The sequence below is a fragment of the Balearica regulorum genome, chromosome 2 (assembly GCF_011004875.1).
Source record: "Balearica regulorum gibbericeps isolate bBalReg1 chromosome 2, bBalReg1.pri, whole genome shotgun sequence".
NCBI classification, from domain to species: domain Eukaryota; kingdom Metazoa; phylum Chordata; class Aves; order Gruiformes; family Gruidae; genus Balearica; species Balearica regulorum.
This window is the reverse complement of record NC_046185.1, coordinates 19,669,554-19,695,720: the sequence shown is the minus strand read 5'-3', so window position 1 is coordinate 19,695,720 and position 26,167 is coordinate 19,669,554. Positions and strand designations below refer to the sequence as shown.

Here is a 26,167-nt window from a genome sequence, read left to right as displayed (position 1 = left end):
ACCCCCAAGAAGATAAGAACAAAATTAATCCAAACAGCAGAGAAGAAGAAATAAACCATTCTGTATTTGCTAGAACATTAACACATGAAAATGAAAGAATAGATGACAAAGAATTCAAGCTACATGGCTGAATGAGTATAGGCTCAATCCAGCCTGAACTGGAACAGTTACTGAAACCTGATAAGGTTTGAGGATTTATGGGGTTAGGATGTTAACGTCACTATAAACCACCGTGTGCTCTAAATACTCAAAAAGCGAATTTAAATGGTGACAGAACCTCAACATACAAATCTCATGTTCTTGTTACACGGACAACTGCAATGTAACTTATTTATGTTTCAGCATTCTCACACACAATGGAATGAAAATCAGTTGGTATTTATTGCCAACTGTCTGAAGAACAGGATGACCAATTTCCTAGTTACTGAACTCTCAGAGGACGTAGAGGAAGGAGCTAATCCATCATGCTGAAATCTTCCATTTCAAGACATATACCTGAGCTCCTGACAATACTAAAACCTCCTTGATTGTTTAGGAAACTGCCCTCTAATAAAGAAAATACATGCAAAATGTGGGCAATTTATCCCAGATTCGTCCTTTATGAATAAAGAGGAACTAATCACTCATAGTAGCTCAGGTAGAAATATAACTTAGTTATATTTGTTGTGTCCAAGCAGGATAACCAATACCATTATTAGTGTAGTAGGATCACTTCAACATGGATCAAAAAATACTCCTTATCAAGACTCTAACAGAATTAATTATGTAAAGAATTTAATCATGAGAAACTTAAAAACATACTTCAGTTACAACAATTTTAAGCGAAAATATTAAGCACCAATAATTTTCCATAGCTAAGTGCACAGTATGAAGATTTTCCCTACCAGAGAGGCGGAGATAATATTGCTTACATTATACCTGCTCTGCAGATAACCCTGAGGAAAACTTATCAAAGCTTTTTAACCAGCAGTTTTGTTTAATTTTTATTCTAGTCTCTGTGAATGCATTTTTAAGATGGGGCAAATTAAATGGTGAATATTTTAAGCACAATTACATCCACACACACATCACACAAACCAGAAATCTCCTAACTTAAAAACAAAAGTAGCTTTTAGCTTGGTTGACAACAACTTCAGACTTTTTAAAAAGTATCTATTATTCCACAGACCAGTTGAAACAGCAAACAATAAAAGATGGGGGGAAAAATCCTAGACAGACACATACGAATAGGGAACAGAAAGAGGAAAAGGTTTTTAGAAAAAAATTCAGCTAGACAAGCACTTAGCCACCTATTTAGAAACACGCACTTTTAGTTAGACAGGTTCTTCTTCAGTCAAAAGGCATAAAGAAATCATTTATTCATCAGTATAAAAATAAATTATTTTTATACTTCAACACAATCCTGTATCACTGATACAGAGTTAGGATTTAAAGCTTAATTCTTCACAACCTTACATACATGCAATTCTCATATGAAATGCAAGAATAAGAATTATTTGGTAGGCATACAGTTCTTAAATATGTTACTGCAAGACTTACCTCCCACTTTTCAGATGCACTGCTTCCACGCTTGCCTGATTTAATTAAATACAGTCTTCCTGTACCATCAGAAAGGGTAACCCATGTGGAAGATGAGAAGTGTATTGAGGCACAAAGGCGATTATCATAAGCTGTCAAGTCTGTAGGTAGCCTGAAAACTTCTCTTGGTTTTTGTAGAGCAGTATCCTATAAGCGAACAGTCACGCACTAAGATTTTATGAAGTATTATGCAATTTCAGTAAGTATTACAGACAAATTAAGAATAACAAAACTCAGTAGCAATTCATCAGTTTCTTTGTGCAGTTGAGCATATTTTGAAAAAAGTGGGTTATGAAGCATGATTTCCTCATGTGTGGAAAAGGTGGTAGAATTTCACCATTGAGTTGGTTTCTATTTACTTAAAACATGAGTGTTCTATAATTGATATTTCAGCAATTTTCCCCTTCCATTTTACAGCACTAATTACATTTTGCATTAAGAAAGGCTTTTCACTTCTTTTCCCCTAGCATTCCCATATAATTAATCACTTACCAATGATAACTCTAGTACTAGTAAGAATAAGGAGACTTTAAAAGAAGTTACTTCAGTGAACAAAAAAAAGATACATGGATATTTTTTAAAACTATACATATCACCAAATTTTACACACATAAAAAAAGAAAAATCCAGTATTTCCTGCTGTACGAACTTTACACAAATCAGTCTGATTGATTAATAGTGCAAAATTAATGTTAGATTACCAATTTACTCTGTATTTCTGGTAATTGTTCTTGGAATTCCTGCCTTAGTTCAGTGTTGCCTTCTTCATTTCCAGCTAATTCTAACAGAAGAAACTGCTTTCGTGCCGTATATTGGATTTCCAACCGTTGTCATCAAGTACAAAGGCATGTCTTCAGGATATCTCTTAGGGATTATTCTTTATCTTCACTCTTACATACAGCCCTTTCTTTGCTGAATAAGGCTTTGTAACTCTCTGCTCATTATTTGGCTTGCAGAAAGCCAGCAACACCAGTGCCTGCTTAGGACTACAATTTACTTCCCTTTTGTGAGTTGAAGTAATCTCTGGATATCCAAGAGGCTTGATAGAAAAAAAAAACTCGTGACCAATTCTTTATGATTTGAAAAGAACTTCGCATCACAGTTTAAAAACTGGTCAGGACATGCTTTATCAGCAATACAGCTTGATCTGCTACTTACTAAGCAGATCAGGCTGCGGTATTAAAAGCACAAGCAAAATATTCTTATAGAAAAACCTAAGATGCAGACTAAAAATTCAGCAACATGATAGTCACATCTCTACTTTATAATCTTTCAAATAACTGAAACAGAATTGCTTAGAGTTTTTCAAATGAACTAAATAGTTGCTAACTAAAATGGGCTGGTAGTCTGTCACAAGTGGGATCCCCCAGGGATTGATACCGGGCCCCAGGCTATTCAACATCTTCATAAATTACCTGGATGATGGGATTGAAAGCACTCTCACCACATTTGCCAATGACACTAAACTGGGTGATGAGGTAGACAAGTCACAAGGGAGAGCCACCTTGCACTGAGGCCAGATAGCCTGGAAGACTGGGGTGGCGAGAACACTGTGAAGTTAAACAAAGACAAGTGCAAGGTCTGGCACCTGGGATGGAATAACCAAAGAGCCCAGTAGAGGCCAGGATCTGCGTGGCTGGGGAGCAGCACTGCTGAAAGGGACCTGGGGGTCCTGGTGGGCAACAAGCTGAACATGAGTCAGCAGCGCACTGCTACAGCAACACAGGCAAATCGTATCCTGGGCTGCATCTGTAGGAGTATTACTATCAGAGATACAGACGTGATCATCCCACTCTACTCATTGCTTGTCAGGCCACACCTGGAGTACTGTGCCCAGTTCTGGTCCCCACAACTGAAAAAAAGAAATGGTCAGATTGGAAAGGGTCCAAAGGATGGCCATGAAGATGATCAAACGGCTGCAGAACCTGCCCTATGGGGGAAGACTGAAGGAGTTAGGTCTTGTCTCCCTGGAGAAGATTCACGGGGAACCTCATCACAGTATTGCAGTACTTAAAGGACAGTTACAAAGAGGATGGAGGCTCTCTCTTCACAAGAAGTCACATAGAGAAGACAAGGGGCAACAGGTAAAAGTTGCACCAGGAGAGGTTTCATCTCGATGTAAGAGAATGTTTTTACAGTTAGAACGATCAGTGACTAGAACAACCTCCCCAGGCATGTGGCAGAGCCCCCATCACTGGAGGCTTTCAATATGCAACCAGACAAGGTGCTAGATAATCTCATCTAGTCTCCTTTTCCCATGCAAGGTTGGACCATATGATCTTTTGAGGTCCCTTCCAACCTGGGCTGTTCTGTGATTCTAAAACAAATAGTGGACACTAACAATATAATTTATAAAAAACCCAATATTCACTACCTTGCCTCTTATACTGATTCACAGACTTCAGGATCTGATTTGAGGTCTCCAAAAAGGTCTTCCAGTAATAAAAAACAAAACCAATTCCTGGTGTTTCTTTTCTGTATCTTAAATAAACATTTCTCATGAAGTTATGGTCCTTTCCCCTCATCTTTCAGACAGTTTTTTAATATATCATAAATAAAACAAAATACAAAAAGTTTCATACACACGGGGGTGTGGAAGGGGAAGGTGTCTGACTGGCCTTTACAGATTGGCATTTCCTTTTCTAAACCCAATTTATCTTCTTAATCTAACAACAAATAGACTATGTTGAGAACATAACTAATGCTCATATCAGTTAAACTATTTTCAGTTTTATTTTACTATGCTCATTTCCAATCAGTTAATCTACAATTATTTTAGAAGCTCCACAAATCAGAAAAAACTCTGCTTAACAATAAAGAAATTCTTCCCTTGTAACTAAAAATCAGCATTAGTGTCACTAAAATGAAGAGATATTTAAGTAGAAATACATTTTTAAAAATATCTCCTGTCTCTATCTTCACTCAAGCTTGGGGAGTGGGAAATCATCTATATACATATCTACTTCTAGTAAAAGAAACTCATTCTGAGCTATGAAATAAGGCAGTCAAAAATATACATACAAAGCACTGTCTTTAAAAGAGTTCTTTCCACTTGTGCACATGTATGCAACACAGAAAGAGCACATTTGTGCATGCAAAGCATGCTACACCCTCATTTGTTGAGAATCCTGTATTTGAGGGGACTTCGAATCCTTCGTATTTTCTAGATGTTGTTAAAATCAGATGTGCATTTAAAACATGTTCAAAGATAAGTAAGATAAATTGGATTTGGGTAAGTACCATTTTAATAAGCTACAGCAAAAAAGACCAGATGACAAACAGCCTGCTTGCCTTTTGGGCCTACTTGAATTCGTATTAGAGATTACTACTGTGTGCTACAAAAAAGCACAAGAGCTATTACGAAAACCTGTAATGGAAAAGATGCAAATTTGATTTTTAATTATTGGAAGCATTCAGAGTCACTTTGTAGATTCAGCTGCATCACTATGCCCCTTGAACCATTCCACTAATTTATAACACAGTGAAGAGGGGGAGTGGGGGGGAATCAAAATCCCATGCATCTTGTCATGGAAAGAAGAAACATCAGCCCTGCTAACAGTGATGCTAACAGTGATTTACAGGGCTGTACTATGTCACATTACAGAAGACCACTGCTGTCAGCCTTCAAATGAACTGTAACAGTAAGCTTCAAATGGCTTTAGATGTAATTAAAAAAAAAAAAAAATCAACTATCAACCATTTAATCTTCTAAAGCCCACATCAGATTTATCAGCACTGATCAGGAATGTCAGGACTCAATACATCTGCTGACAAAAGTGAAAAATAATCTTCACTACATGTTACGAAGCCTCCCTCTCAATAGGCAAGAAAGGAAATGCCCTTATTCACAGCCTTTCTGTTCACTAATTTAACTTTAGGCATTTATTAGAACAATCTCCAACTGTTCTAATAAATGTTCTCAGTTCGAGAATGAAAAGGATAGACTTACTTGAAGCTGAAACAGAACCTGTCTTTAAAACACTTCTGTGTCAGATTTGCTTTTTGACTTACTGTTTCTCTCTTCACCAGCTGGTTAACAGAGGTTAATAGTAACTGCCTAATTCAGAAGTATGAGGGGATGCTGAGGTACTTTAGTTACGTATTATACTAGTAAAAACTCACTAAAACAACGATAGTAACTTTAACAGTACTCACTGTAATTAGGTTTAAATGACAACAACGCAGCTTAAGAAAAAACTAGGTGCAGCTTCTTGTCAGACTCAGTTTTTCATCTCCCTTCACTTCTCTACCAAGATTCTTCCTTTGTTCAACTATTTTTCACTCCCAAGTCTCTTTCTTATCTCTTCCATGGGCCTTTAATTCTAGCTCTGCCCACTTCTATACTTTTTGACAGTGTACTCTGCTTCCTTTTGGCCTCCATTATTCTGTTCATCTATTCCAGATTTCATCTGCACGCCTTAACTAGGACAATCACCCCTTTCCTTTCAGCAGCTCGTTTGCCTCACCTGCCTATGACACTAACCCTGATTTTGAGCCTTTTAAGCAGCCTAGGTTTCAAATTTGTGTAGAAATTCTGAGCAAACTGTTCCTCCGCAGGCAAAGTCAAGCAAACCAAGCCAAGGTGTACTCTAGTTGCTCAGGATGAGGAGCCAGTGTGCAGATACAAGAATCAAAATGTAAAATGCAAGCTTAAAAAAATTCCCTCTACTGTTCCTGATACCACTGCACCAGGCTCCCTTTAAGTAAGTGTGTCTTAGCTTACATAGTTAGGTAGTGACATTTTACTTAGGTTATTTGGCATGCCTGTAAGATTAAAATTCTTTAAGTTTTATTAAGAAATTGTATTGTTCCAAAGTCACAAACAGTTTGTCATATGGTACAAACAGGTGATATTTTATAAGAGACTTAAAATAAGAATTAATTTTCCAAGGAAAAGACAGGGGGAATGTGAAAAGACAAAACATCAAAAAGAAAGGAAAAAATAAAAGCTGTAAGTTATGTGGCAATTTCCACAAAGTAGACATAAGAAATACAAAACTTCATTTTTATGAAAAATCAAAAAATCTAGGTATTGGACACATCTCTCTAACTAAGCAAAAATGTCCACACCCAGCATTCTAAATAACGAAGAGCCAAGTATTCGTAACTCTGATAACAAAATCTTTTAGAGTTCTGTCTCTACTTTATCTGCTTCCTTACTCTGATTTGTTTCAAACAGGATTCCCAGGTTGTTTCGGGTGCCACTAACAGTTGTTCTGAATTGAAGTTAACTGAAAGTTAAGGAAACAGCATTCCATAGCTAATTCTTATCTGGAATTCAGAAAGATGAAAATATAGATACCATTAAGGATTTTAATTAAGTGTGAGAAGAGTTAGAGTTCCCACAATTTCTCGATTCCATTATTTGAATATAAAAAAGAAACAAAGCTGTCTTTGCAAGAAGAGCTAAAGTTTGAGAAATCAAGTCCAAGTATTTAACTGCTGGATGGAGGTGAAAACTTCGAATTATTTTCCAGCTATACTCCAGTATTACAAATATCAAGCAATTTAAAAAGTTGAGTCAGATGCAAAAAACCCCACAACAATCCAGGAAACCCAACTCAGTAATCCTGTCACACTAGCCATTGGGTCTTTAAAACAAAGTATTGAAGCTGGCTTATTGAATGAAAGAAGTCCAATAGCTATAATAGAAGGAAGTTAAAGCTTTTATATAGTATTTCCAGCCTAGTTAGGGTAACAACTTTCTCAATTTGGTATAAAAAAACCCAACACCTGAATACCCATCCATCAATTTAGAAAAACTGCTCATGATCACTTTTCTTTTTTCAATTATGTTTGATTATGAGTAAGTGACAAGGTATTATCTATACTTTTTGCCTTCACAGATGACATCTTTTTAAACACTTAAGTTGCATGGATATTTTGTGATTTATGGATAACTAACACACCACCATGCTAGAATCAAAGCTGCAACAGAAATAGGAAGCAGAACTAGAAATAATTTTGTGTTAAAAAGCCTGTGTGTTCTTTCACTTTGGATTTAGGATAACCTGTTACCCTGTTTCGTCTTTTGTTTTAAAGACTGATACTAATTTTAATTGTGGCCATTGCTAACTTGTAAGCTATACTTGGCTGAAAACATTATTTGTAATACACATTTGACTAATACACAGCCAGGCACATTTGTAATGAGACACCTTGTTGATATTTCTGAATACACATTACTTTTTATACATATGCAAACACGTTTCCTTGGCAAAGCAGCACTGTATTGCTGACACAAAGACACAAGCTAGAGGCTATTTATTTCACAGTCCAGTGGAACTAAAACTTGTGACAAGGTAATAACCAAGTGCCATTTTCTTGAAGATTCCAATGGACCCATCAGTCCTAGGGAAGAATGTTTATTATTTCAATTTACTGCATATAAAAATGCAAATTACTGCCTGTTGTAAAATCCTTTATCTAGTTTATCTGCTAAGAAAGAAATTTACACACTTTAGTGCCCTCCTAATAAAGGGAAGCATTGGGTGCCTGCGCTATGCTGGCAGTGCAGAGCTGCAGGGGTGGCCCATGCTGCGCACAGCCACTTCCGACTGGCTCCAATGGAAGCTCAGCAACCAGAGCAGTGATGCAGAGCAGAGGTTCACCTGCAGCCCTTGGAGAAGACCATGGTGAGGCAGGCTGTCCACCTGCAGCCCATGGAGGACCACGGTGGGGCACATATCCACACTGCAGTCCATGGAAAACCCGTGCCAGAGCAAACACCTGGCGGAAGCTTTGTGTGGCTTTGTTTCCCATCATCCTACTCTATTTTTAATTTGCAATAAATTAAATTAATTTCCCCCAAGTTGAGTCTGTTTTGCTGTGATGGTAACTGGTAAATTACCTTCTTGTTTTTATCCCAACCCACGAGCTTTTCTGTCTTCTTTTCTCCCCATCCTGTTGAGGAGGGGGAGTGAGAGAGTGTCTGACAGCCAGCCAAGGTTAACCAACCACAAGACACAAAAAATGAAACTGACAAGCCACAGTTCACAGAAGGCTTTCCCTGACAAGCTTCTTTCTTTTAGATGTTCCTACTGGGAATCCAGATGATCTCAAAAGATTTGGAAGAAGTCCCAGAAGATTACTCTTTCTCATCAAGTCTGCCAAAGGCTCCAACTGCCTATATGTTCCATGAAAAGTAAAGGAACTATTTTGCAGCTCCAGTTCTCAGCCTACCACCCTCTAGAAACCTGTATTTCCTGGAAAATCTAGAACTACCATTTCAAGATTTCTTTCAGCTTAGCCCTAGCCTAGTAATTTCCACTCCCAGAACCTTGCACAGAGTAAGCCACACTCAAAAATCACACATTGCCCTGTGTTTTCTTTTGTCCCACAGTGTTACAAGTCAAATTCCTTGGTAGTATGACAACAGATATTTTCCTTTCCAAACCTGAAAATTACATGTAGTCAGTTTTAGCAAGGAAATAAGTCTAGGCCAGTACTCTGTGGACTGCAGAACAAAATGTCCTGTGGAGCCTAGAGAGAACAGTATGAAGAGACTCCTCAAACTTTAAACATCTCAGCAGTATACAATCACTCTGAATCATCTGATTAACAAAAGGTTAAAGACTTTCTCCTCCAACTGACTCATTTAGTAAGTTCCCTTTTATTTAACGCTCACACTGTCTAATTAGTCTTATGTCAACCAACATGATTCCAAAACTCAGATTACAGGATCTGGAAAAAGCTGCCACATCAAAATACATGAATGAAACAGGGAAAAGGAAAGTATTAATATGTGACAATTTTTGTATTTTCTAGAATTATATTAATCGCATAGCAGAATTCAACTGACCTGTTATATAAAATGAATATTGTTTTATGTAAAAATCAAACAGCAGCCCTGAATAATTTGCTGCCAGAGCAAATCTTATAATTATTAGAACGGAGTATCTACATGTTATTACCTTTCTCAACATAAAATGTTAACCAAGTAACTGGTTATGAATGGAGCACCACTATTTAAATTAGCTATCAACTGGATATAATTACAGACTTTTTTTTTTCCTTCTGCATAGATGAACATTTAAGAAGCTATACCTGATGAGTCAAAAGGATTGAGTTAATCTAAGTCATAAAAACAAAAAATCATACTTTGTGGTGCAAACCTGTAAGCATACAATTATTGCTCAACCAGATACAAGTTAAAATTGTCAGAAAGATAATCTTACTCTAAATTATACATTTAAAGTTGAGAAGACATCACGATAGCTGAAAAATCACTGCCAGTAACACAGTCCCTATTCCTTAATGACAAAGCACTACAACTGCATGTACCAGAAACACAGTGTCCATACAGCCATGTCCTTTCCCCTCCAGAATGATGAATGACTTTATAATGGCAATTAGTGCATCCATGCATTAAAATGGCTCAAAAGAAATAGAAAGTTTGACTACTTAAGAACATCAGTACAGAATCAGAGAACTGTCATGTTTTTCAGAGTTGGTCTAGCTTGCTTACACTCAATTTCAAGTTTGTGCAGGACCAGCAGCGTAGGCACCACCTTTTTATCTCCAATGAGTGATTCCCAAATTAATCTGGTAGTATATAAAAGCTTTCATTCCTAATTCTAATGTGTACAGCTTCTTTCTCTCCTTCTATCAACAATGACTGGATTTTTCAAAGTAGCAAACAGATAAACATCAAATAACGTAGGGGAGAAACAGCCATCAACTAGAAGTGTCTATTCTTTTCTTCAGCTTGTCAACATATGTTGATCTTCCTCAGGATGGAAGCAGATGCAATACTATTTCAATACTAATGCAATACTATTAATGAAAAGATGTCAGAAACTTCACTTAAAATCCTTTCACCCTTCCTGTTTAACTGCATTTTTGTTAATCTGTCTTCCTGACAATAGCTTCTCCCAGTTTTTTGCATTTGAATCCTCCTTGCCACATTTTTTACCTCATTATCCCCTACCTTTTCAATTTAAGTGATTTTTAAAATAAGTTTATTCTTACCAGAGTCACTGACAGATTCATAACCCTTCCACACTGATCAACATAGTAGACATTATCCTGGTACCAGGAATCAAGGTGAAGATAATTATACATGCCAAAAGCACGCATGTGGTCAAGGGTATATTGATCATCACGAAGTTTCACTTCTGCTACAGCTGGGGAAAAAAAAAAGAAAGACTATTTTAATAGGTCTGGTTTATTTGTAGAAAAATACACTATGTATACATAGTTTAAAATTTCATCATAAACTTGTAAGACAGGTCATCCACACTGATCATGTAATAACTATTACCATTTACAGTGGCCTATACTGTCTCTTCTCAACATGTGTTGAGAACCAATTTGTCAATAACAGATACAACAACTAAGCAAAACCTACTTTTAAGTCTGCTTGGGAAGAGCACAAATCATTCCTGATATGTACAAAGTATTACAGTAAGGGAAAAAAAATTTTGCTCTATGGTAACTCCAAGAAAACAGCCGAAAGAAATATCCCATATAACTACACGGATTTCAGCCTGAACCAAGCTATCAACACTTGCAAAGCAAAAGAGTAAAACAGTACAAAGCAGAATTAGTATATGGTCACTACTCAAAAAAACCAAACTATGTTCCTAGCACTCCCACCAAGGTTGAAATCTTGAGAAGTATCCAACATACCATCAAAATTTCAGACGAAGTTTTTCCTAACTGAAAGAGGCTGCAAAGACAGCTGTTCACGATAATGGTACCTTCTTCAAGGCAAGAAGCATGCTATTTACAATCATCCACTTGAGCAAGATTTTGCCAAATAAAAAACCTCTCCTCAGCTACCAGTAAGCACAACTGGGGTTATGTTTCTAAGTCTAGCCTAGTTTTCTATTTAAACTAGCTGCAGCTCTTTCTTCCTATTCCGTATCTATACAGAGATCAAGCCACTGTAGTCTCAACATCTCAAAATACAGAAAATCCTCAAGTTTTAGCAAAGACATTAGCAGAGGTCTAGTCCATCCATTCCAGTCTGTCTCTCCAGTACAGTCATCCCAGGATACTTAGCTTCCCTGCAGGAAGTTTATCCTTAACTTCACACAACAAGCAAAATCCTGTAGAAAGTTATAAGCAAACTCTGTAAGGTCATGATGATTAGCCTTCAAACCTGCAGTATGGGGTAAGTACCTCAAGGCTAATCCTTCCCATAGCAATAATTGTTTTAATTCCTTTTTTTCAGCTTCCACTTTCTTCCTCTCTTTTCTGCTCAGAAACAGAGCAAAGATACTCCTAGTATTTCACTTCCATCCACCCCCCGTAACAGGGACCATTCACAACTCTCTGCAGCAGTCCTCATCTTAGATTTCTTAACTCTTCTTTAGCATCTACTTCAAACCTACTGAAGAAACAGTAGTTTATTCTACTCTGTTAGAACACTAATTACTGCAAACAGTAGTTCATTTGGCAGGGCAATCGGTGCCACTGCATAGCTATCACAATATCATCAATCAGATACTCACTAGATGGCTCAGAGCTGACCCCCCTATTAGAGATACTAGCTGTTAACATAAAAGTGGCTATAGGAAACTATGCAAGATTATATTGTTTGGCTAACAAAAAAATCTAGTCATACTACACAAAATGCTTGCAAAATGACAGTATAATTAGCAGTTAGTCTCCTAATCACTGCTGATATTTGCAAACCAACAGCATTAATTCCACTCAGCTCAAATCATTATTCATATTCACCACACAGGAGGGCTTTCCGTATCTCTGCAATTAATAAATAACTGTTCCCCAAGCCATGGCCCTTCAAAAAAAGCTAGAATATCAACAAAGGAGTGAGAAGAAAATGCACCTGTCATAATGGGAAAGACTGTTACCCATTCCAATTTCTACTTTAACTAATTAGAGTATTTTACAGTAAATTACACTGTAAAAGAAATTAGAAGGATATGTTGTGAAAACGTGTTTTAAAGCTGTTTGTACGATCAAGCTTTATCAGAGAGATATTTTTGCCAACACGACAAGAGATGTTGTGTATATTCTGTAAACAATTAAAGACAAAACCAAATATAATCGAGGATAATTATTTTCAGTGAAACCAAGCACGTCATCTCCTTCCTGTATAGCTGCATTAACTATCTTCTGCAATTAGAATACACATGTGGAAGCATGTAAAGCTTTTGCAGCACAAAAAACCTAAAACTGTCTTATTTTGTAAAGCTTCCTCTCTCCACTTCTCCCTCCCCACCCCCCAGACATGTTGCTACTGTCAGATTTGTAACTAAAACACATACAAATAGTGAAAGCAGTCCAAACTAGATGCTTCCTAAGACAAATATATAACATTTCAAGAAAATTCTTGGAACAATATACTAATTGGTTAGCTGATTGTAAGGTGATAAGCTTTATAAAAGCTGGAAGAACATGAATAAATTCTCTGTCCTTGAGTTTTTCAGCCTGTAGTCCTGACAAGTCCTGAATAATAAGGGATCGGGAACAGGAGATTCAAATCACTTGCATAATTGCAATATATACTTCATTCTTCATAAACAGAAGTCAGAAACTATACAATTTGTAGGTGATTTTAAATCAGGAAATCAAACAAATGTGTACTGTATTGTCATGCAACTCTTCAAATCAGGTTATCAACTGCTTGCACAGTGTATCCGCTATCTATAGCTCTCTGCCAAGAAGTAATTAGAGAAACTATTCCATCCTCGATTAATTGAAACCCATTCTGTGATCAAGTGAAATCTGTGCACGAATGCCACCTGCTATCACATACCATGTGCTCAGATAGTTTATAGAAGATTTTACACTAGGATGAAGTTCATTCCTTCCTTTCTACAGCCTTCCACGTTCAAGTTTTCTTGATGGTCCTTGGAAAAATGAGGAGAAAACCAACAGAGCTGAGTGCAAAAAAAGGAAGGACAAAAGAGAGAAGAAATGAAGAATCTTAATAAAGTAAATTCAGAAAAAAAGAAGTTAATATAAAGGGAAAAGAAGAACTACTACAGTCAGATCATCACCTTATTTGGTCACATAGTTTTGTGGGGTTTTGTTTGGTTGTTTGGTCAGGATTTTTTGCTGATTTTTGTTGTTGTATAGTTGGGGGTTGGGGGGTCGTTTGGGGGTTGGGGTTTTGGGGGTTTTGGCTTGGTTGTTGTTTTTTTTTTTAAAAGAGTCACACTAATTCACTAGCTTCAACTTTTTGGGTTCACTTACAAATAGCAGTTAATGATAGCTATTCAACAGAATGATACATGGTCTCCTTGAAGTTTCTGATCAATAAATCTGCACTACTAAAATCCAGGAACATTGATTTGTACTCTGTCACATCAGAAAAGGAAGCAAATATACAAAATATATAAATTAAATCTCAGCTTTCAGTATTATTTCCCAACAACCCTAGTTAGATGTCATATTTCAGATGAATAAAAAGAAAATTATGCCCTTTTCTAGAACTGTATTTATGTCCAGCTCCATGCTTTAAAAAAGTAATTTGACTCAAAATATTTCAAAGATAATTAAGCGAACATTTTAACTCACACTGCCTTTACTTAAAAACAAAAGCACCAAATACAAAGCAACTCATAAGAACCAACAGAAGGAGTAAGACATCCTTACTGGATCTTATTATAATTATTACTCTGCACCCCCCCAAAAAAAATCTCCTCTGAATAAAAAACACTATCAAGGGACTTAAACTTTAAATGAATAGTGAAGTCTTACATCTGCCATCAAACATTATAAAGCAGAATTGGGGAAAAAAAAATAGAGAAAAAGGGTGAGAAATGCCCCCCTCTTCCCTCTCATTTTTAAATGTTTACTGAATACATCAAAACAACTTTACAATACCAGAAAATACATTAAATAATTATATCAACATATTATTTTGGGGCATCAAATGTTATATGCTTGTATGTCATACTTTGTTTTGCAATGCCACCTAGTGGAAGCAATTCAGTATTTCATATAACTTATCTACTAATGGAAGAGATTACATTAATTTATTTTCTAGTATCAGTATTCAAAGATCTGTCTAACCTTATATTACTTCTTTTTCTTTTAATATTAACAAATATGGTTTTATTGCTAATGGCAGCATCATCTCATTGCTGTTGCTGAGTAAAAGTACAAGTCTTGTTTATTCTACTGCAATAAGTACCTTAATAGACTAAACACAAAAATTTACTGCTTAATAAACGCATAGCTTGCTGAAAACAAGCACGGGTTGACAGATACCACGTAATGAAGTATTTTTGCCTGATCAAATTACTTGCACAGGTGTGAAAAGTAAGTGGGATCTACCATGCACTAAACTGAACAAATAAATTGAACAAAATCCGAAAAACAGCAACGCATTTGTGAAAGTATCACTATAGCAATGCCTTGATTTATACACGGAGTTGTGCCAGCTGCAAGAACCATTTTCTTTATCAATAGTTACAAGGCAGAACTCTTCTCTACATTATCTTTTTCTTTCTCAAGCAGTTAACAGTACAACACAAGAACAGATACCCATGTGCCCGAGACCTAAACCTATATTTATGAACTACAGCTCTAAATGTCTGAAAAAGCTGTGGCTTACAGTTTCTTAGCATTTCCAATGCATTACTTTAAAGATATTTTTTTTCTATATTTAGTTTTTCAAATAGAAATAGAAAATGCAAATGGAAATCTCTATGAATGTATGAAATGCGGCTTACCAGTACCTGAGGGGGGCCTACAGGAAAGCTGGTGAGGGACTGTTCATGAGGGAGTGTAGTGACAGGACAAGGGGGAATGGGTTTAAGCTGAAGGAGGGTCGATTTAGATTAGATGTTGGAAAAAAATTCCTTACTGTTAGAATGATGAAGCACTGGCACAGGTTGCTCAGAGAGATTGTGGAGGCCCCATCCCTGGAAGTGTTCAAGGCCAGGTTGGATGAGGCTTTGGGCAACGTGGTCTAGTGGAGGGTGTCCCTGCCCGCAGCAGGGGGGTTGGAACTAGATGGTCTTTGAGGTCCCTTCCAACTCAAACCATTCTATGATTCTATGATTCTAGATACATCAGTGCCTTTGGCTCCATAAAATGACACAAATGCACGTTTTCCATGTAGCATTACTAAAGGGCAGCTACTTTCCACTTCTAGTATAAACAGGCTACAAATAAGGTAGTCATTTATTAACACCATTTTTCAAGAAAAGTGATAAAAACCCCATAAATGCACATAATCAAAGGAATGCATTCTCTGCATATTCTCCTGGCTTGCAACAGGAGCTTCATGTTAGAGTGAATGTTTACTGTGCCTTTCAGATGTTGTTAAATCTAAAAGCATACACTACGTCATATGTGTAATGGCTCTGCTGAATAGACAAGATAGAGAAGAAAGGCATGAGGGATACCCACATTCCAACAAATTCCTGGCCTCTGGAAAAAAAAAAAGGAATCAAGTTACATCTGACCAGTGGAAGTCAAGAGCAAGGTTCTCATTCCTTTAAAAACGTCATGCATCTCAGACACAGTCCCTGTTGGAGACAAGGATTTGCCCCACAATCATGGCTTTGGGCTCTGCTGAGATTAGATCAGGGCAGGGCAGAAGAGGTGACATTAAACAAGGCACTCTCTCCTCCCTCCTAAAGGTTCAGCAATATAAAAGAAAGGCATTGCAAAGCTCAACGCAAAGGAAGCATTTGAAAATAAGTTATGGAAATAAACTAAGGAAAATAAAAATAGACGAAATTTAGAACGAAGATTTGAAACGTAGAGGTATAATAGTGTGGGAGTCATTATTAGTTAAACCATGTTACCAGGATGACAGATGAGAAAAGAAAAATAACTGTGAAAGTTCAGATTAACTAGGACAGAATGGGTAGGAGCAAGGAAGAAATAAAAGAACAACATGCAAATCAGGGTATTTAAAAAGGAACGCAAGATATCAGAATTTCAACAGTCTTCCTCACTGTGACCATATATTTAAGAAATTCACTAGAAAATTCCCCTCTACCACAGACTGAATAAATAAGTGTTTTACATTTCTTTCTGCTTCAGCTGCATATCTGACCACAGCAAATTCCTGGCAACCACAGTTTAATAGTTAAAGGCAAATTAGAACTGAATACTAAGTTTTACACGATGGTCAGAAAATTAAGCTCATTGTAGTCCATATAAGCATGAAAACCACCACAACTTGCTCTGCGATACCATGTGCTGCCATCCATCTGCTCCAGTAGTAGCAGCCCACATCAATTCCATGTGTCAATTTTTTTTGGTCATGTCATTTTATAGCTAGCGGTGAAATTCATGATAATGGATAAACATAAAAATATAGATGAAAGTATCGACAAAAACCATTAATACTCCAATGCTTAATACACGAGTTTGTAGTAACCCTGCATAAATAATGCAACTACAGCTGTGTTAACTCACTTCTGCTTAAGAATGAGTACCTATTTCTATTTATTGTCACGTATTCCAAGCACTCTAAACCCCACATGTTCATCTTACTGCCATGAAATTTGGGATGCCACACAGGCAGAACTCCAAATCCCAGATCATTTGAGACATGCACTCCTGAAATAGTTTCCTGGAAAACAAACAAAAAAGTCAACAGCCTTTTTACATTAAACTTCCAGATGCTACTATCGCATTTTTGAACACAGTTGTGAATAAAATCAGAAATTAGCCATGCTGACAGTGTTCCTAAACATTTGACATTTTTTTCAGCTATTGTACTTTGCTCACTCCCACTCTGAGGAAATGAAATCGAACTCTTTCCTCAGTGATAAATATTAATTTAATAACCCAGAAAGAACCAACTTGTTCATCATATTCCTGAGACTTTTAATCTGCTCACAAATATGCTAGAAACCAGAAGTCCTTGGCCTTCTCACACAGTATTTAATTCTTCTCCTGTGCAGTAATTTGAAAAAGCCACAGTCTAGACACCATCCATGGTCTCTACAACTCAACCCATTATTCCTGTGCAACATAAAAGTCAAATTACGGAAGGATGCCCTCAGTCTAACGCATATGTAGACCACTGACACCAGGAAATACAAAGTACAGGTATAGAACATCTCTGTTCTGCGAGGAAACTACCTTGAAGTAAACAGAAGAAAACCAACAAGGACAGAGTGCCAGCTGTATGGCCTAAGAGCAGGCTGAAACATGCACAAACAAAACATCTAGAAGACAGATACGGTTTGGTTCATATTTCAGGTTACTAATTAAAAAAAAAAAAAAACCAGCAAAAAAAGCCTTTCTGCTCTCCAGAGGAACGATATCTATATGTATACACAGCCACGCAGAACAGAGTGAGTTGGTATTAATGATTTGGTAGGACAACCAAATAAGTTGGAGTGAAATGAGTCAGGGTCTTTTGTGCGGTGGGAAGTGGAGAAAGAGGAGAACACAGGCATACATACCCATCTCCTATCATACAAGTTACTGTAACTATTATGTAAAATATCTGCACAGATAAGAACTGACTAGATCCATCTTTCCATTAGCAACTCCACCATTCAAATATTTTAGTGAAAAATCTGTAATCCTCATTTATTTAGAATAGGTGCACAACTGACTATTGAAGAACCTCCTAACTTGTTTGACCATCAGCAGAACATCAAATAAAGAACAAACTAAGGGACTGTACCTTTGCTATACTGTTGCCATCTTTGTCACAGCTGTAGTACGCTCCTAACACACGTACACTGGCTTACATTTGGACTGTCTTTCGAAAGGCAACACCTACATCAGTCTTACAGTAAAAATGGCAAACTATGTAAACAAAAACGTTACTCTCATTAAATATTCCAGTTCTATCATAGACACATATACAGTATCACCTAACTTGTTCACTCACGCTTCAATACAAAATTTACATACAACTTCCATCTTACTGCTGACAATTCACCATGGCACACATACCTTTCTATTCCACTATTAATACAATGTATTCAACACAAAACTAAAGTAAAACGTAACAGAAAACTCTGTAGACAGGTATACTGTTCAGTAAATATACAGAGATAGAGATCAGTCTAGCCAAATTATATATTACTGTCGTAGCTTTGTAAAAAAAGGAAACTAATTCATCCACCTTACAAAAAAACCTGTATTTTCCAAATCAATAAAGCTAGAATGCTGAGAGATTTCAGGGGGCATGGCCAAGGTTGTAGACACCCACCCAACATGACTTGGTGTTAATGTTCTTCTCATCCATTAACGAACTGGAACCTCAAATGCTAATAATGCTTAATAGAAAACGCAGAGCATGGAATGAATGGCCTGAAAATCCAGCTCTGAACTGCGGGCAAAGTAAGAAGAAAAGTGGCCAATTTGTTAAACGTTGTAGAAAACACTAATTTCATATACAGTTCTCTAAATCACATGTGTTCACTTCAGACACCATCACTTTGAATTACCTTAGCTGGCCATCTGGCCTTACCACGTGTGCACAAGCCACGACCAGGTTTAGCACACAGATTTTCTTAGCCAGTTAGGAACTAAGTTCAAACTCACAGGGCAGACGGGTGTAAGACAGTGATTTGACAACAGTCACAGACCTTGCTCCACCACGAAGCCACATGAGGCTGGGGGAGGGAACCAGTGACAACACTGCAGCCAATTATAACGAGAAATATCGAGACGCTGAGTCTCTTAAACGCCCGCCGCTCCCGACAGAGAACAGGCGGGCAAGCCTCCCGGTAGGGCGGGACAGGCCTTCCCCACCTCAGGGCACGGTGGCACCGAGGGCCGCCGGGCCGGGCCGTGGAGCGCCGCAAGAGGACGGAGAGAAGCGCGGACGGACCCGATGCCCTCCCCCGCTGCCCAAGGGGCCAGGCGGGCCGCAGGGCGAAGGGGAGGCCGGGGAGGCCCAGCGGGCGTAGTCCCCCGCGCCGCGCACGCTGCCAGACACACCCCCCGCTCCTCACCCGCGTCGAGGCCCAGCTGGTAGCAGGCCAGCGGCTCCAGGGACAGCTTGTAGCCCTCGAACTTGGGGTCCAAGAGCAGGCGCTTGGTCTGCAGGGAGCAGTGGGCGGCGCCCGCCATGCCGCGGTCCGGGACAACTTTGGGAAGAGGCGGCAACCCCGCGGCCCCTCAGGCGACGCGCGAGAACCGTCGCGGAGCACCACGGGAAGGACCGCGCTAACGCCCGGCGGCGGCGGGGCATGCTGGGAGCCGTAGTCCGGGACCAAGCCCTGGGGCATGCCGGGAGTTGTAGTCGCCGAGCAGGCGGCACCTCCCCAGACTACGTTTCCCGGCGGCGCCCGCGCGCGAACGGAGGGCGGGGCAGGCGCGGGGCGTGCGTCCGCGAGGCGGCTCCGTCTGCTGCCGCCTGGGACTGGCGGCGCCGCGGCGGGGGTGAGCGGGCAGCGCGCTGGGCCCGGGTCTGCCGGCGCCTTTCCCCGCCGGCGCCTTTCCCCGCGCCCGCTTCCTCGCTCCGGCCGTGGCGGGGGGGCCGCTGGGGGGGGAGGCGCTAGGCGGGAGGGCCGGGCTGCGGGGAGGCCGCGGCCGGTGAGGGTGGGCCGTGCCCGCGCGAGCGGCCCGGTGACCTACGGGTCTCCCCGGCGCTAAACCCGGGAGTACTGGGTACTCCCAGTACTTAGTACTGGGCGCGTACTGGTGCGTGACCATTAGCCGCGGGGATGTGTAAATGGGCGTGGCGCTGCGCGTGACTCGCTGCAAGTGACTTTTCGTTTTGTTGTGTTAACGACGCCGATATTTGTCAAAACCGTTTTCTGCTCTGTGTAGGTTTGTGAAAAACCTAGATTTCCAGAATGAATAAAGATGCCCAGATGAGAGCCACCATTAACCAAAAGCTGATAGAAACGGGAGAGCGGGAACGGTAAGTAGGCCGCCTCCTCCGAGCCAATGAGAGGCTTTAAGTATCAAACGTGAACTATTCCTTGAAGTAAAGGTTAAGTAAACTTAACTCCAAATTTTTCAAATGCCTGCAAGTGAAAGTCTTCTGTGGTATATAAAGCTATATAAAAAACCCCTATTTTTGCCTTTTGAACAGTTTTGTTTTAGTTTTACACTTGGGAAGCTGAGAAAATGATGGAGTGTTTGGCTTAGGAATTGTAAAGCTTTTTCTTATTCTGGTGTATTGTATTGGAAAGCTCTTCTTTCATATAAAAGTCACCATTCAGCACAATTTGCTGCAGTTAAATCTTGTTCATTCCTGATAATGAGACAAAACTTTCCTTTTTTGCTTTTAAGTTTTTCTTGTGTTCCGATCCCTTCCCTTGTTAGGGAAAGAAATACACAGTGAAACACACAAAACAGCACTCGTGAGAGTCATTGTAGAGATCCCAATAAAGGCAAACAATTACACGGTGTGGCGTGGCAGCTAGTTTTTAGCCTTTTGTCTCTTCAGTCTGTTCTATTTGCATTGTATTTACACATCACTAGCGTGCTTATGATGTTTCCCTCCCCATCGTTTCACTATATTTGTAATGCCATGCACCAAAATCTCAATTTCCTTCATTTTTCAAGGCCTGTATGAGAAGGAGTCTTCTTCCTAGGTTACCGCATAGCCTTGTACCTAGTGTAACCTCTTGTAGACTGACACGGTGTCTGCTCTGTTTTGTTCCTGGTTGTGACCATTCCCTTGGAGATAGCACAGAGCTTCAGCAGAGCAAACAAGTTCTTGAAATGGTATTGGGACCTGGTTTACTCTAATTTAAGAGTAAGAAAAGTTTTGACTAGATGTCAAAAGCTGTATTGTAAACAAGCTTTATCAGGGCTGTACTATGATCAGAGACAGACCACTCAGATTTCTTGAATTAAGAAATACCTAGAAGCAGTGAATTTCACCTGCATTGTTACTTTTCTTTTTGTCATCAGTTCATCTGCCTTCTACACAATTCACTGAGTAAAAAGGATTAGACCTACACAATTCAGCCTCTGGATGCAATCATTTCATTCATAAAACCAGAATTTTGCTAGAGTTATTTAGAATGGTACAAAATAAGTAGGCTTGCTAGCTGATGGAATAAAGGATGAAGATATTAAAGCTTATTTTATCATACCTTACTTTCATTTTCCCTTCTGTTTTTCAGTACTAATTTTCACATTTTTTTAGCTTGTTTTCAATATTCTCTTTTGATACGTGGAGTAGATGTAGCATTGTGGCAGATTGTTGTGGGGCTTCTCCGTTTAATGCCTGAATCCTTGTTGCTTATGCTTCTAATTGCTCATCACACTTAAGAGGATAAGATATACTATCCCTTCATCTTCACCCAACTTGAGATAAAGTGTAACTAGGGAGAGAAATCTGCAGTTGAAAACAGTAGTACAGAATTCTCCTTTCGGAAAGGAGGGGGGAAGATTTTATTTATTTTGAAGGCCTGGTTTCAGGTGAAATAGTCTAACTTTGAGAGTTAGCCTGTGTTCACTAACAGAGTAGACTCGGGCAGTTCAAGTGATTCAAGAACTGCTACTTCTGTGGCTGCAGCATCAATGCTGCCTGAAGAAATACGGTGCATTAGCTCCTGAGCTGCTGACTCCTCATAGTCCACCACGGTAAACTGAAATTGGTACTCATTTGGGTTAGGATTCCCATGTTTTTCAGCTGTTTCTGCTGGGAGTTCTGCTATGAGTAGTAATTGTAAGCTTAACTTTCACACTGAAGCATATTTAAGGTGTCAGGAATGTTTGGTGTTCCTGACAAGTTTGTATTTTGTCTTAACAGCCTTAAAGAGTTGCTGAGAGCCAAATTAATTGAATGCGGCTGGAAGGATCAGTTGAAGGCACATTGCAAAGGTAACAGTGGTCAAATAACTAGTATCCTTTGTAGTCAACTGAGGTTCTGGCCGAATAAAGTCCCAAATGAAAGCTTTACTGCCTCACAGTCTATTTAAATGAGAGTTGGGCAAGAGGAAAGTATCCCTGGCAATTGGTTTTGCGTGCAAGAAAGCATCTTGGCAAAAAAATCTTGAAACTTCTTCTCTGGTCTGAACTTTATTAAGCTTCTGAGAAAAGTATTGGAACTGATTCCCTAAATATTCATGATGATACAGCTTTTTGTTTTGAGAGAGATGACTTCTGTACCACAGGAGAATAAAAACCAAGGTGAATGAAAATGGAGCAAGTACAGTGGTACACAACTTAGACACTTAAGAGAACTTTGTTGTCTGCCTATGGGAGAGAAAGAAGTGCGTTTGTACCCTTTCTGTGTGCAATTCTTGAAAATCAGATCATCTACTTAAATGAGAGAAAACAAGCATATGAACCTCTAAATACCCAATTGTATGAAACTGGTATGAATAGTATTTAAGCATCTAGGAATATTAATGTCTGATGAAATTTCCTTAAAGTAAATAACAGATCCCTTGAGCTTTCGCTTTAATTCTGATTTTGTCCATTGTGCCTGCCAACTCAATATTCCATTACAAAGTTTTTATTTTTGTAGGGCTGAGTGTGTTAAACTGTTTTCATAGGTGGATTTGCAGAGAAGGCTGAAATGATTCACACTTGCAGTTGTCTGCCTGATGCCACTGTCGGAGATTACCCATTTCAGTAGTACAGATAGCGAAAGGGATGTTTATGTGCCTTCTCAATTCTAGACTTTATACTCTGCTATAGTAAAGTTATGTAAAGTTACTTGGTTTACATTAGTACTTTGAACTGTAACTGCAGCTGCTGAGAATGCAAATACAAGTTCATTTGTCCCTGTTAAGGGCCTAATAACCTCCAAAAGAAAGGAAAGAGAGGGATTTTGGGAATTTGGGGTGGTTTTTTGTTGTTTTGTTGGAGGGGGGACAGGTTTGGTAGCTTGTTCCAGAGTCTCTTGCCATTGTGGATTAGGGCCAATAATTAAGCAATCCAGGATGAATTTCTACAGGGAATTCAGCCAAGAAAACCAGTTTACAAATAGTTCATGTGATGTCAGTTCAGAGAACATATTTAGTGTTTTGGGGACAATCAATCCCTATGTACTGTCATAGAGTTAAAAACAATCACATTTAGACACAATATTTTAGGTTTATGCTACTGAATTGAAGTTTATTCTCAGCATTGACTTCTGCATTTTTCAGTAGTCTTCAAGGCATGATAAGTAGACAATTGTTTAAATACTGGTATGTATTAATCATACAGTGTATCTTAATCATAGCTTTTATTTTGCTGTAGATATATACCTTTCTTTCAGATATGCTTTTTTACTTTGCTGAAATATATATAGAGAAGTTTAATCCAGTTAGGAAGAGTAGTAAGTATTTACTGTCTCTGTGCTCTCCCTTGTTGTATGTTCCAAAGTCTTTTACCAATTGCATGTCTTTCTTGCTGGTATGTAAATAGTGTGTTTGAAGAGATAAGTGGACCAACTTGGGAACTGCTATAGCACTTCAGTAATATACACATCTGGTAGTGCTCAGATAAGCTTAAACTTTGAAACGTTTGATTTTAAAATATGAGCTGATCAAGATGCATCAGTAGTGACAAGTTCCCATACTTAAACCTATAGCATGAATGAGAGACGAAATCCACTGAACAATGCAGTAGGTACTGAATTAATAACCTACGTCTAGGTCACATGCTACTTCATATTCTCTGATGACCTACACATGCAGGTTTTGTCTCTTAATCATTGGCACAGATTTTTGTCTTCTAATGAATGGACTAAAAGACTTAAAATATTGGTCTTGGTCTTCCCCAGATGTCATTAAAGAAAAAGGATTAGAGCACGTTACTGTTGATGATTTGGTTGCAGAAATCACTCCCAAAGGCAGAGGTAAGGAAATACAAACACAGATGTCGCAGTACATCAATAAACATACCTACCTGTATTTTATTAATATTTTACTTTGAAAGCAGCATTATGAACTTGCCTGTGTTGGATTCAAGGAAAAATGTTAATAACTCAACATTAACTACAAATAAAACGTGCATTTGTATTGTGTAACAGCCATTCAAAATCTGTAATGAGCTGTGTGTGTAGACTACTTTTTATATTTATTATTATATATTATTTAGTCATGAGTCCGTATTCATCTTTGTAATTGACTTAGTGGTCCCAAGAAAACTTGGGGTGTGCAGAAGAGATGTTTAAAAATTCCAGTTCTTTTTAAGATGAAAAATCTGAATTAACAGTACTAGTGTAATGGGAAGTAGGAAGAGGAAAGGACATAACATACAGGTAGAGAAAAATTGAATCTCTTAAGGAAATACTGCAGTCATTTTTATATAGTTCTTGGACTCTCTACTAGGCTTTGTTGTTAGTGGGAGAAACTTCATTAAGTCTTAAAAACAGGCCTTCAAAATAACATGTTGAAGCCCCTTACTCTGACCTCATGGCTGAGGTTTTTTTTTGTTTTAAATTCATGAAGAAAAATGTTAGGATAATCAAACTAATTTCTGGTCATTATATCCTGTTTACTGTTGAACAATCCTCTCCCTCAAACTTTCCAATTTTCTTGACTATGGCTAGGCGAAAAGCTACTAATAACAACAGTGTTCTCAATAGACTTCTATTTTAGCCTACTTTAAATGCGAAACACGTAGATGTGCTATATGAAGATCAAGTAGCTGCAGTTACTTTAGGTATTAACAGAATTGCAAGAACAAACAATAGAAGTAGCTGTTATAAAAGGTTGGTATTAGCATATTTTCCATTTTTGTCTTTTTTACTTCTTGCTTTCTTATTTGTGTTTCAGCCTTGGTACCAGACAGTGTAAAGAAAGAACTCTTGCAAAGAATAAGAACCTTCCTTGCCCAGCATGCCAGTCTTTAACTTTGACATTCGTCTGGGATAGTGTTTCTGTATTATGTCAATCATGTCAGGATTGGAATGCAGTTTACATACTTAAGGATGGAAAAATCTTTTTTTTTTTTTTTTTTGTATGATGAGTTGAAGTTTCTTTGCACTGCATCAATTTCTTAAATTTGGTGTTATTTTAATAAAAAATTTTGCGGACTTGTGGTTCTAAAGCTCTTCTGTCTATCAGTGTACTATAATATGGTCTCACCTAGTCCAGTTTTTAGTGAACCATAATTTGATATGCTTGTGCAAACTTGCTCAGGTTTTCAAAAAAGAAGCACGATTAACAAGTATGTTAACTAGAAATGCAGAAGGGGGAATAAAGTCTGTGGAAAATAGGATATGACATAATACTGAGCATATCCTTCTTAACTTTCCCTGAGAAAGTACCTGGACAGCACGAAGAAGTTAAGACTATGTGAAACTGTTGGTGGCATCCCTCTCAGTACCTCTTTGCTAGAGTGAGTGGTTTGAAGTCTCTGACTTGTGTTGCAAATATTCACTCAATAATTCGTAAGAGGTTGAATTCTTCAAACAAAAAAAAAAAGGCAGTTGTATCTTTCATCAATAATTCTTCACATTTACTTTTATTACAAAGAGTCAGTATTTCTGATCCACGACAACTACTGTTTTCTAGTTTTGCTTATATTACTGGTAATTTTTAATTATGTGGATCTTTGGGGCCTTCTGAAATTTAAGTGCAATTCAATAATTTGCCAACGTAAGTCTCTTAAGATGATACATTTTAAATTATTGTGTCTGGAACTGTGGCATCAGCCAAGTCTATAAATAGCTGCAAAATTAAAGTTGATGAATAGAGAGGATCAGGGAAGGGGCTTTCAAGTGAGAATGTTTTCATTTTTGCCAGCTTCAATTTGAGGTGTCTGATAGATTATGAAC

General features: G+C 38.3%; 2 protein-coding genes across 4 annotated transcripts in view; one reads left to right on the top strand and one right to left on the bottom strand.

The window, feature by feature from the left end:
- The window catches only part of NUDCD1 (NudC domain containing 1), a 45,912-nt gene extending 26,250 nt beyond the window's left edge, over window positions 1–19,662 (bottom strand). Inside the window, exons 1-4 of one of the 3 annotated variants that reach the window (XM_075743482.1) lie at window positions 19,440–19,635; window positions 13,307–13,430; window positions 10,549–10,703; window positions 1,540–1,725 (exon numbers count right to left, since the gene is read on the bottom strand). In XM_075743482.1, the coding sequence (XP_075599597.1) occupies window positions 1,540–1,725; window positions 10,549–10,656 (294 nt within the window). In that variant the 5' untranslated portion in view covers window positions 10,657–10,703; window positions 13,307–13,430; window positions 19,440–19,635. Of the gene's footprint in view, window positions 1–1,539; window positions 1,726–10,548; window positions 10,704–13,306; window positions 13,431–19,439 lie in introns of all 3 variants that reach the window. The other 2 variants (XM_075743484.1, XM_075743481.1) reach the window with 2 other exon arrangements.
- A 451-nt stretch (window positions 19,663–20,113) lies between these two features.
- On the top strand, window positions 20,114–25,423 carry ENY2 (ENY2 transcription and export complex 2 subunit). The gene is made up of 5 exons (XM_010300894.2): window positions 20,114–20,157; window positions 20,260–20,353; window positions 22,202–22,272; window positions 24,167–24,241; window positions 25,164–25,423. Exons 2-5 carry the CDS (start codon window positions 20,286–20,288, stop codon window positions 25,238–25,240), a joined length of 291 nt encoding a protein of 96 aa, XP_010299196.1. The 5' UTR covers window positions 20,114–20,157; window positions 20,260–20,285; the 3' UTR covers window positions 25,241–25,423.
- Window positions 25,424–26,167: the final 744 nt, after the last annotated feature.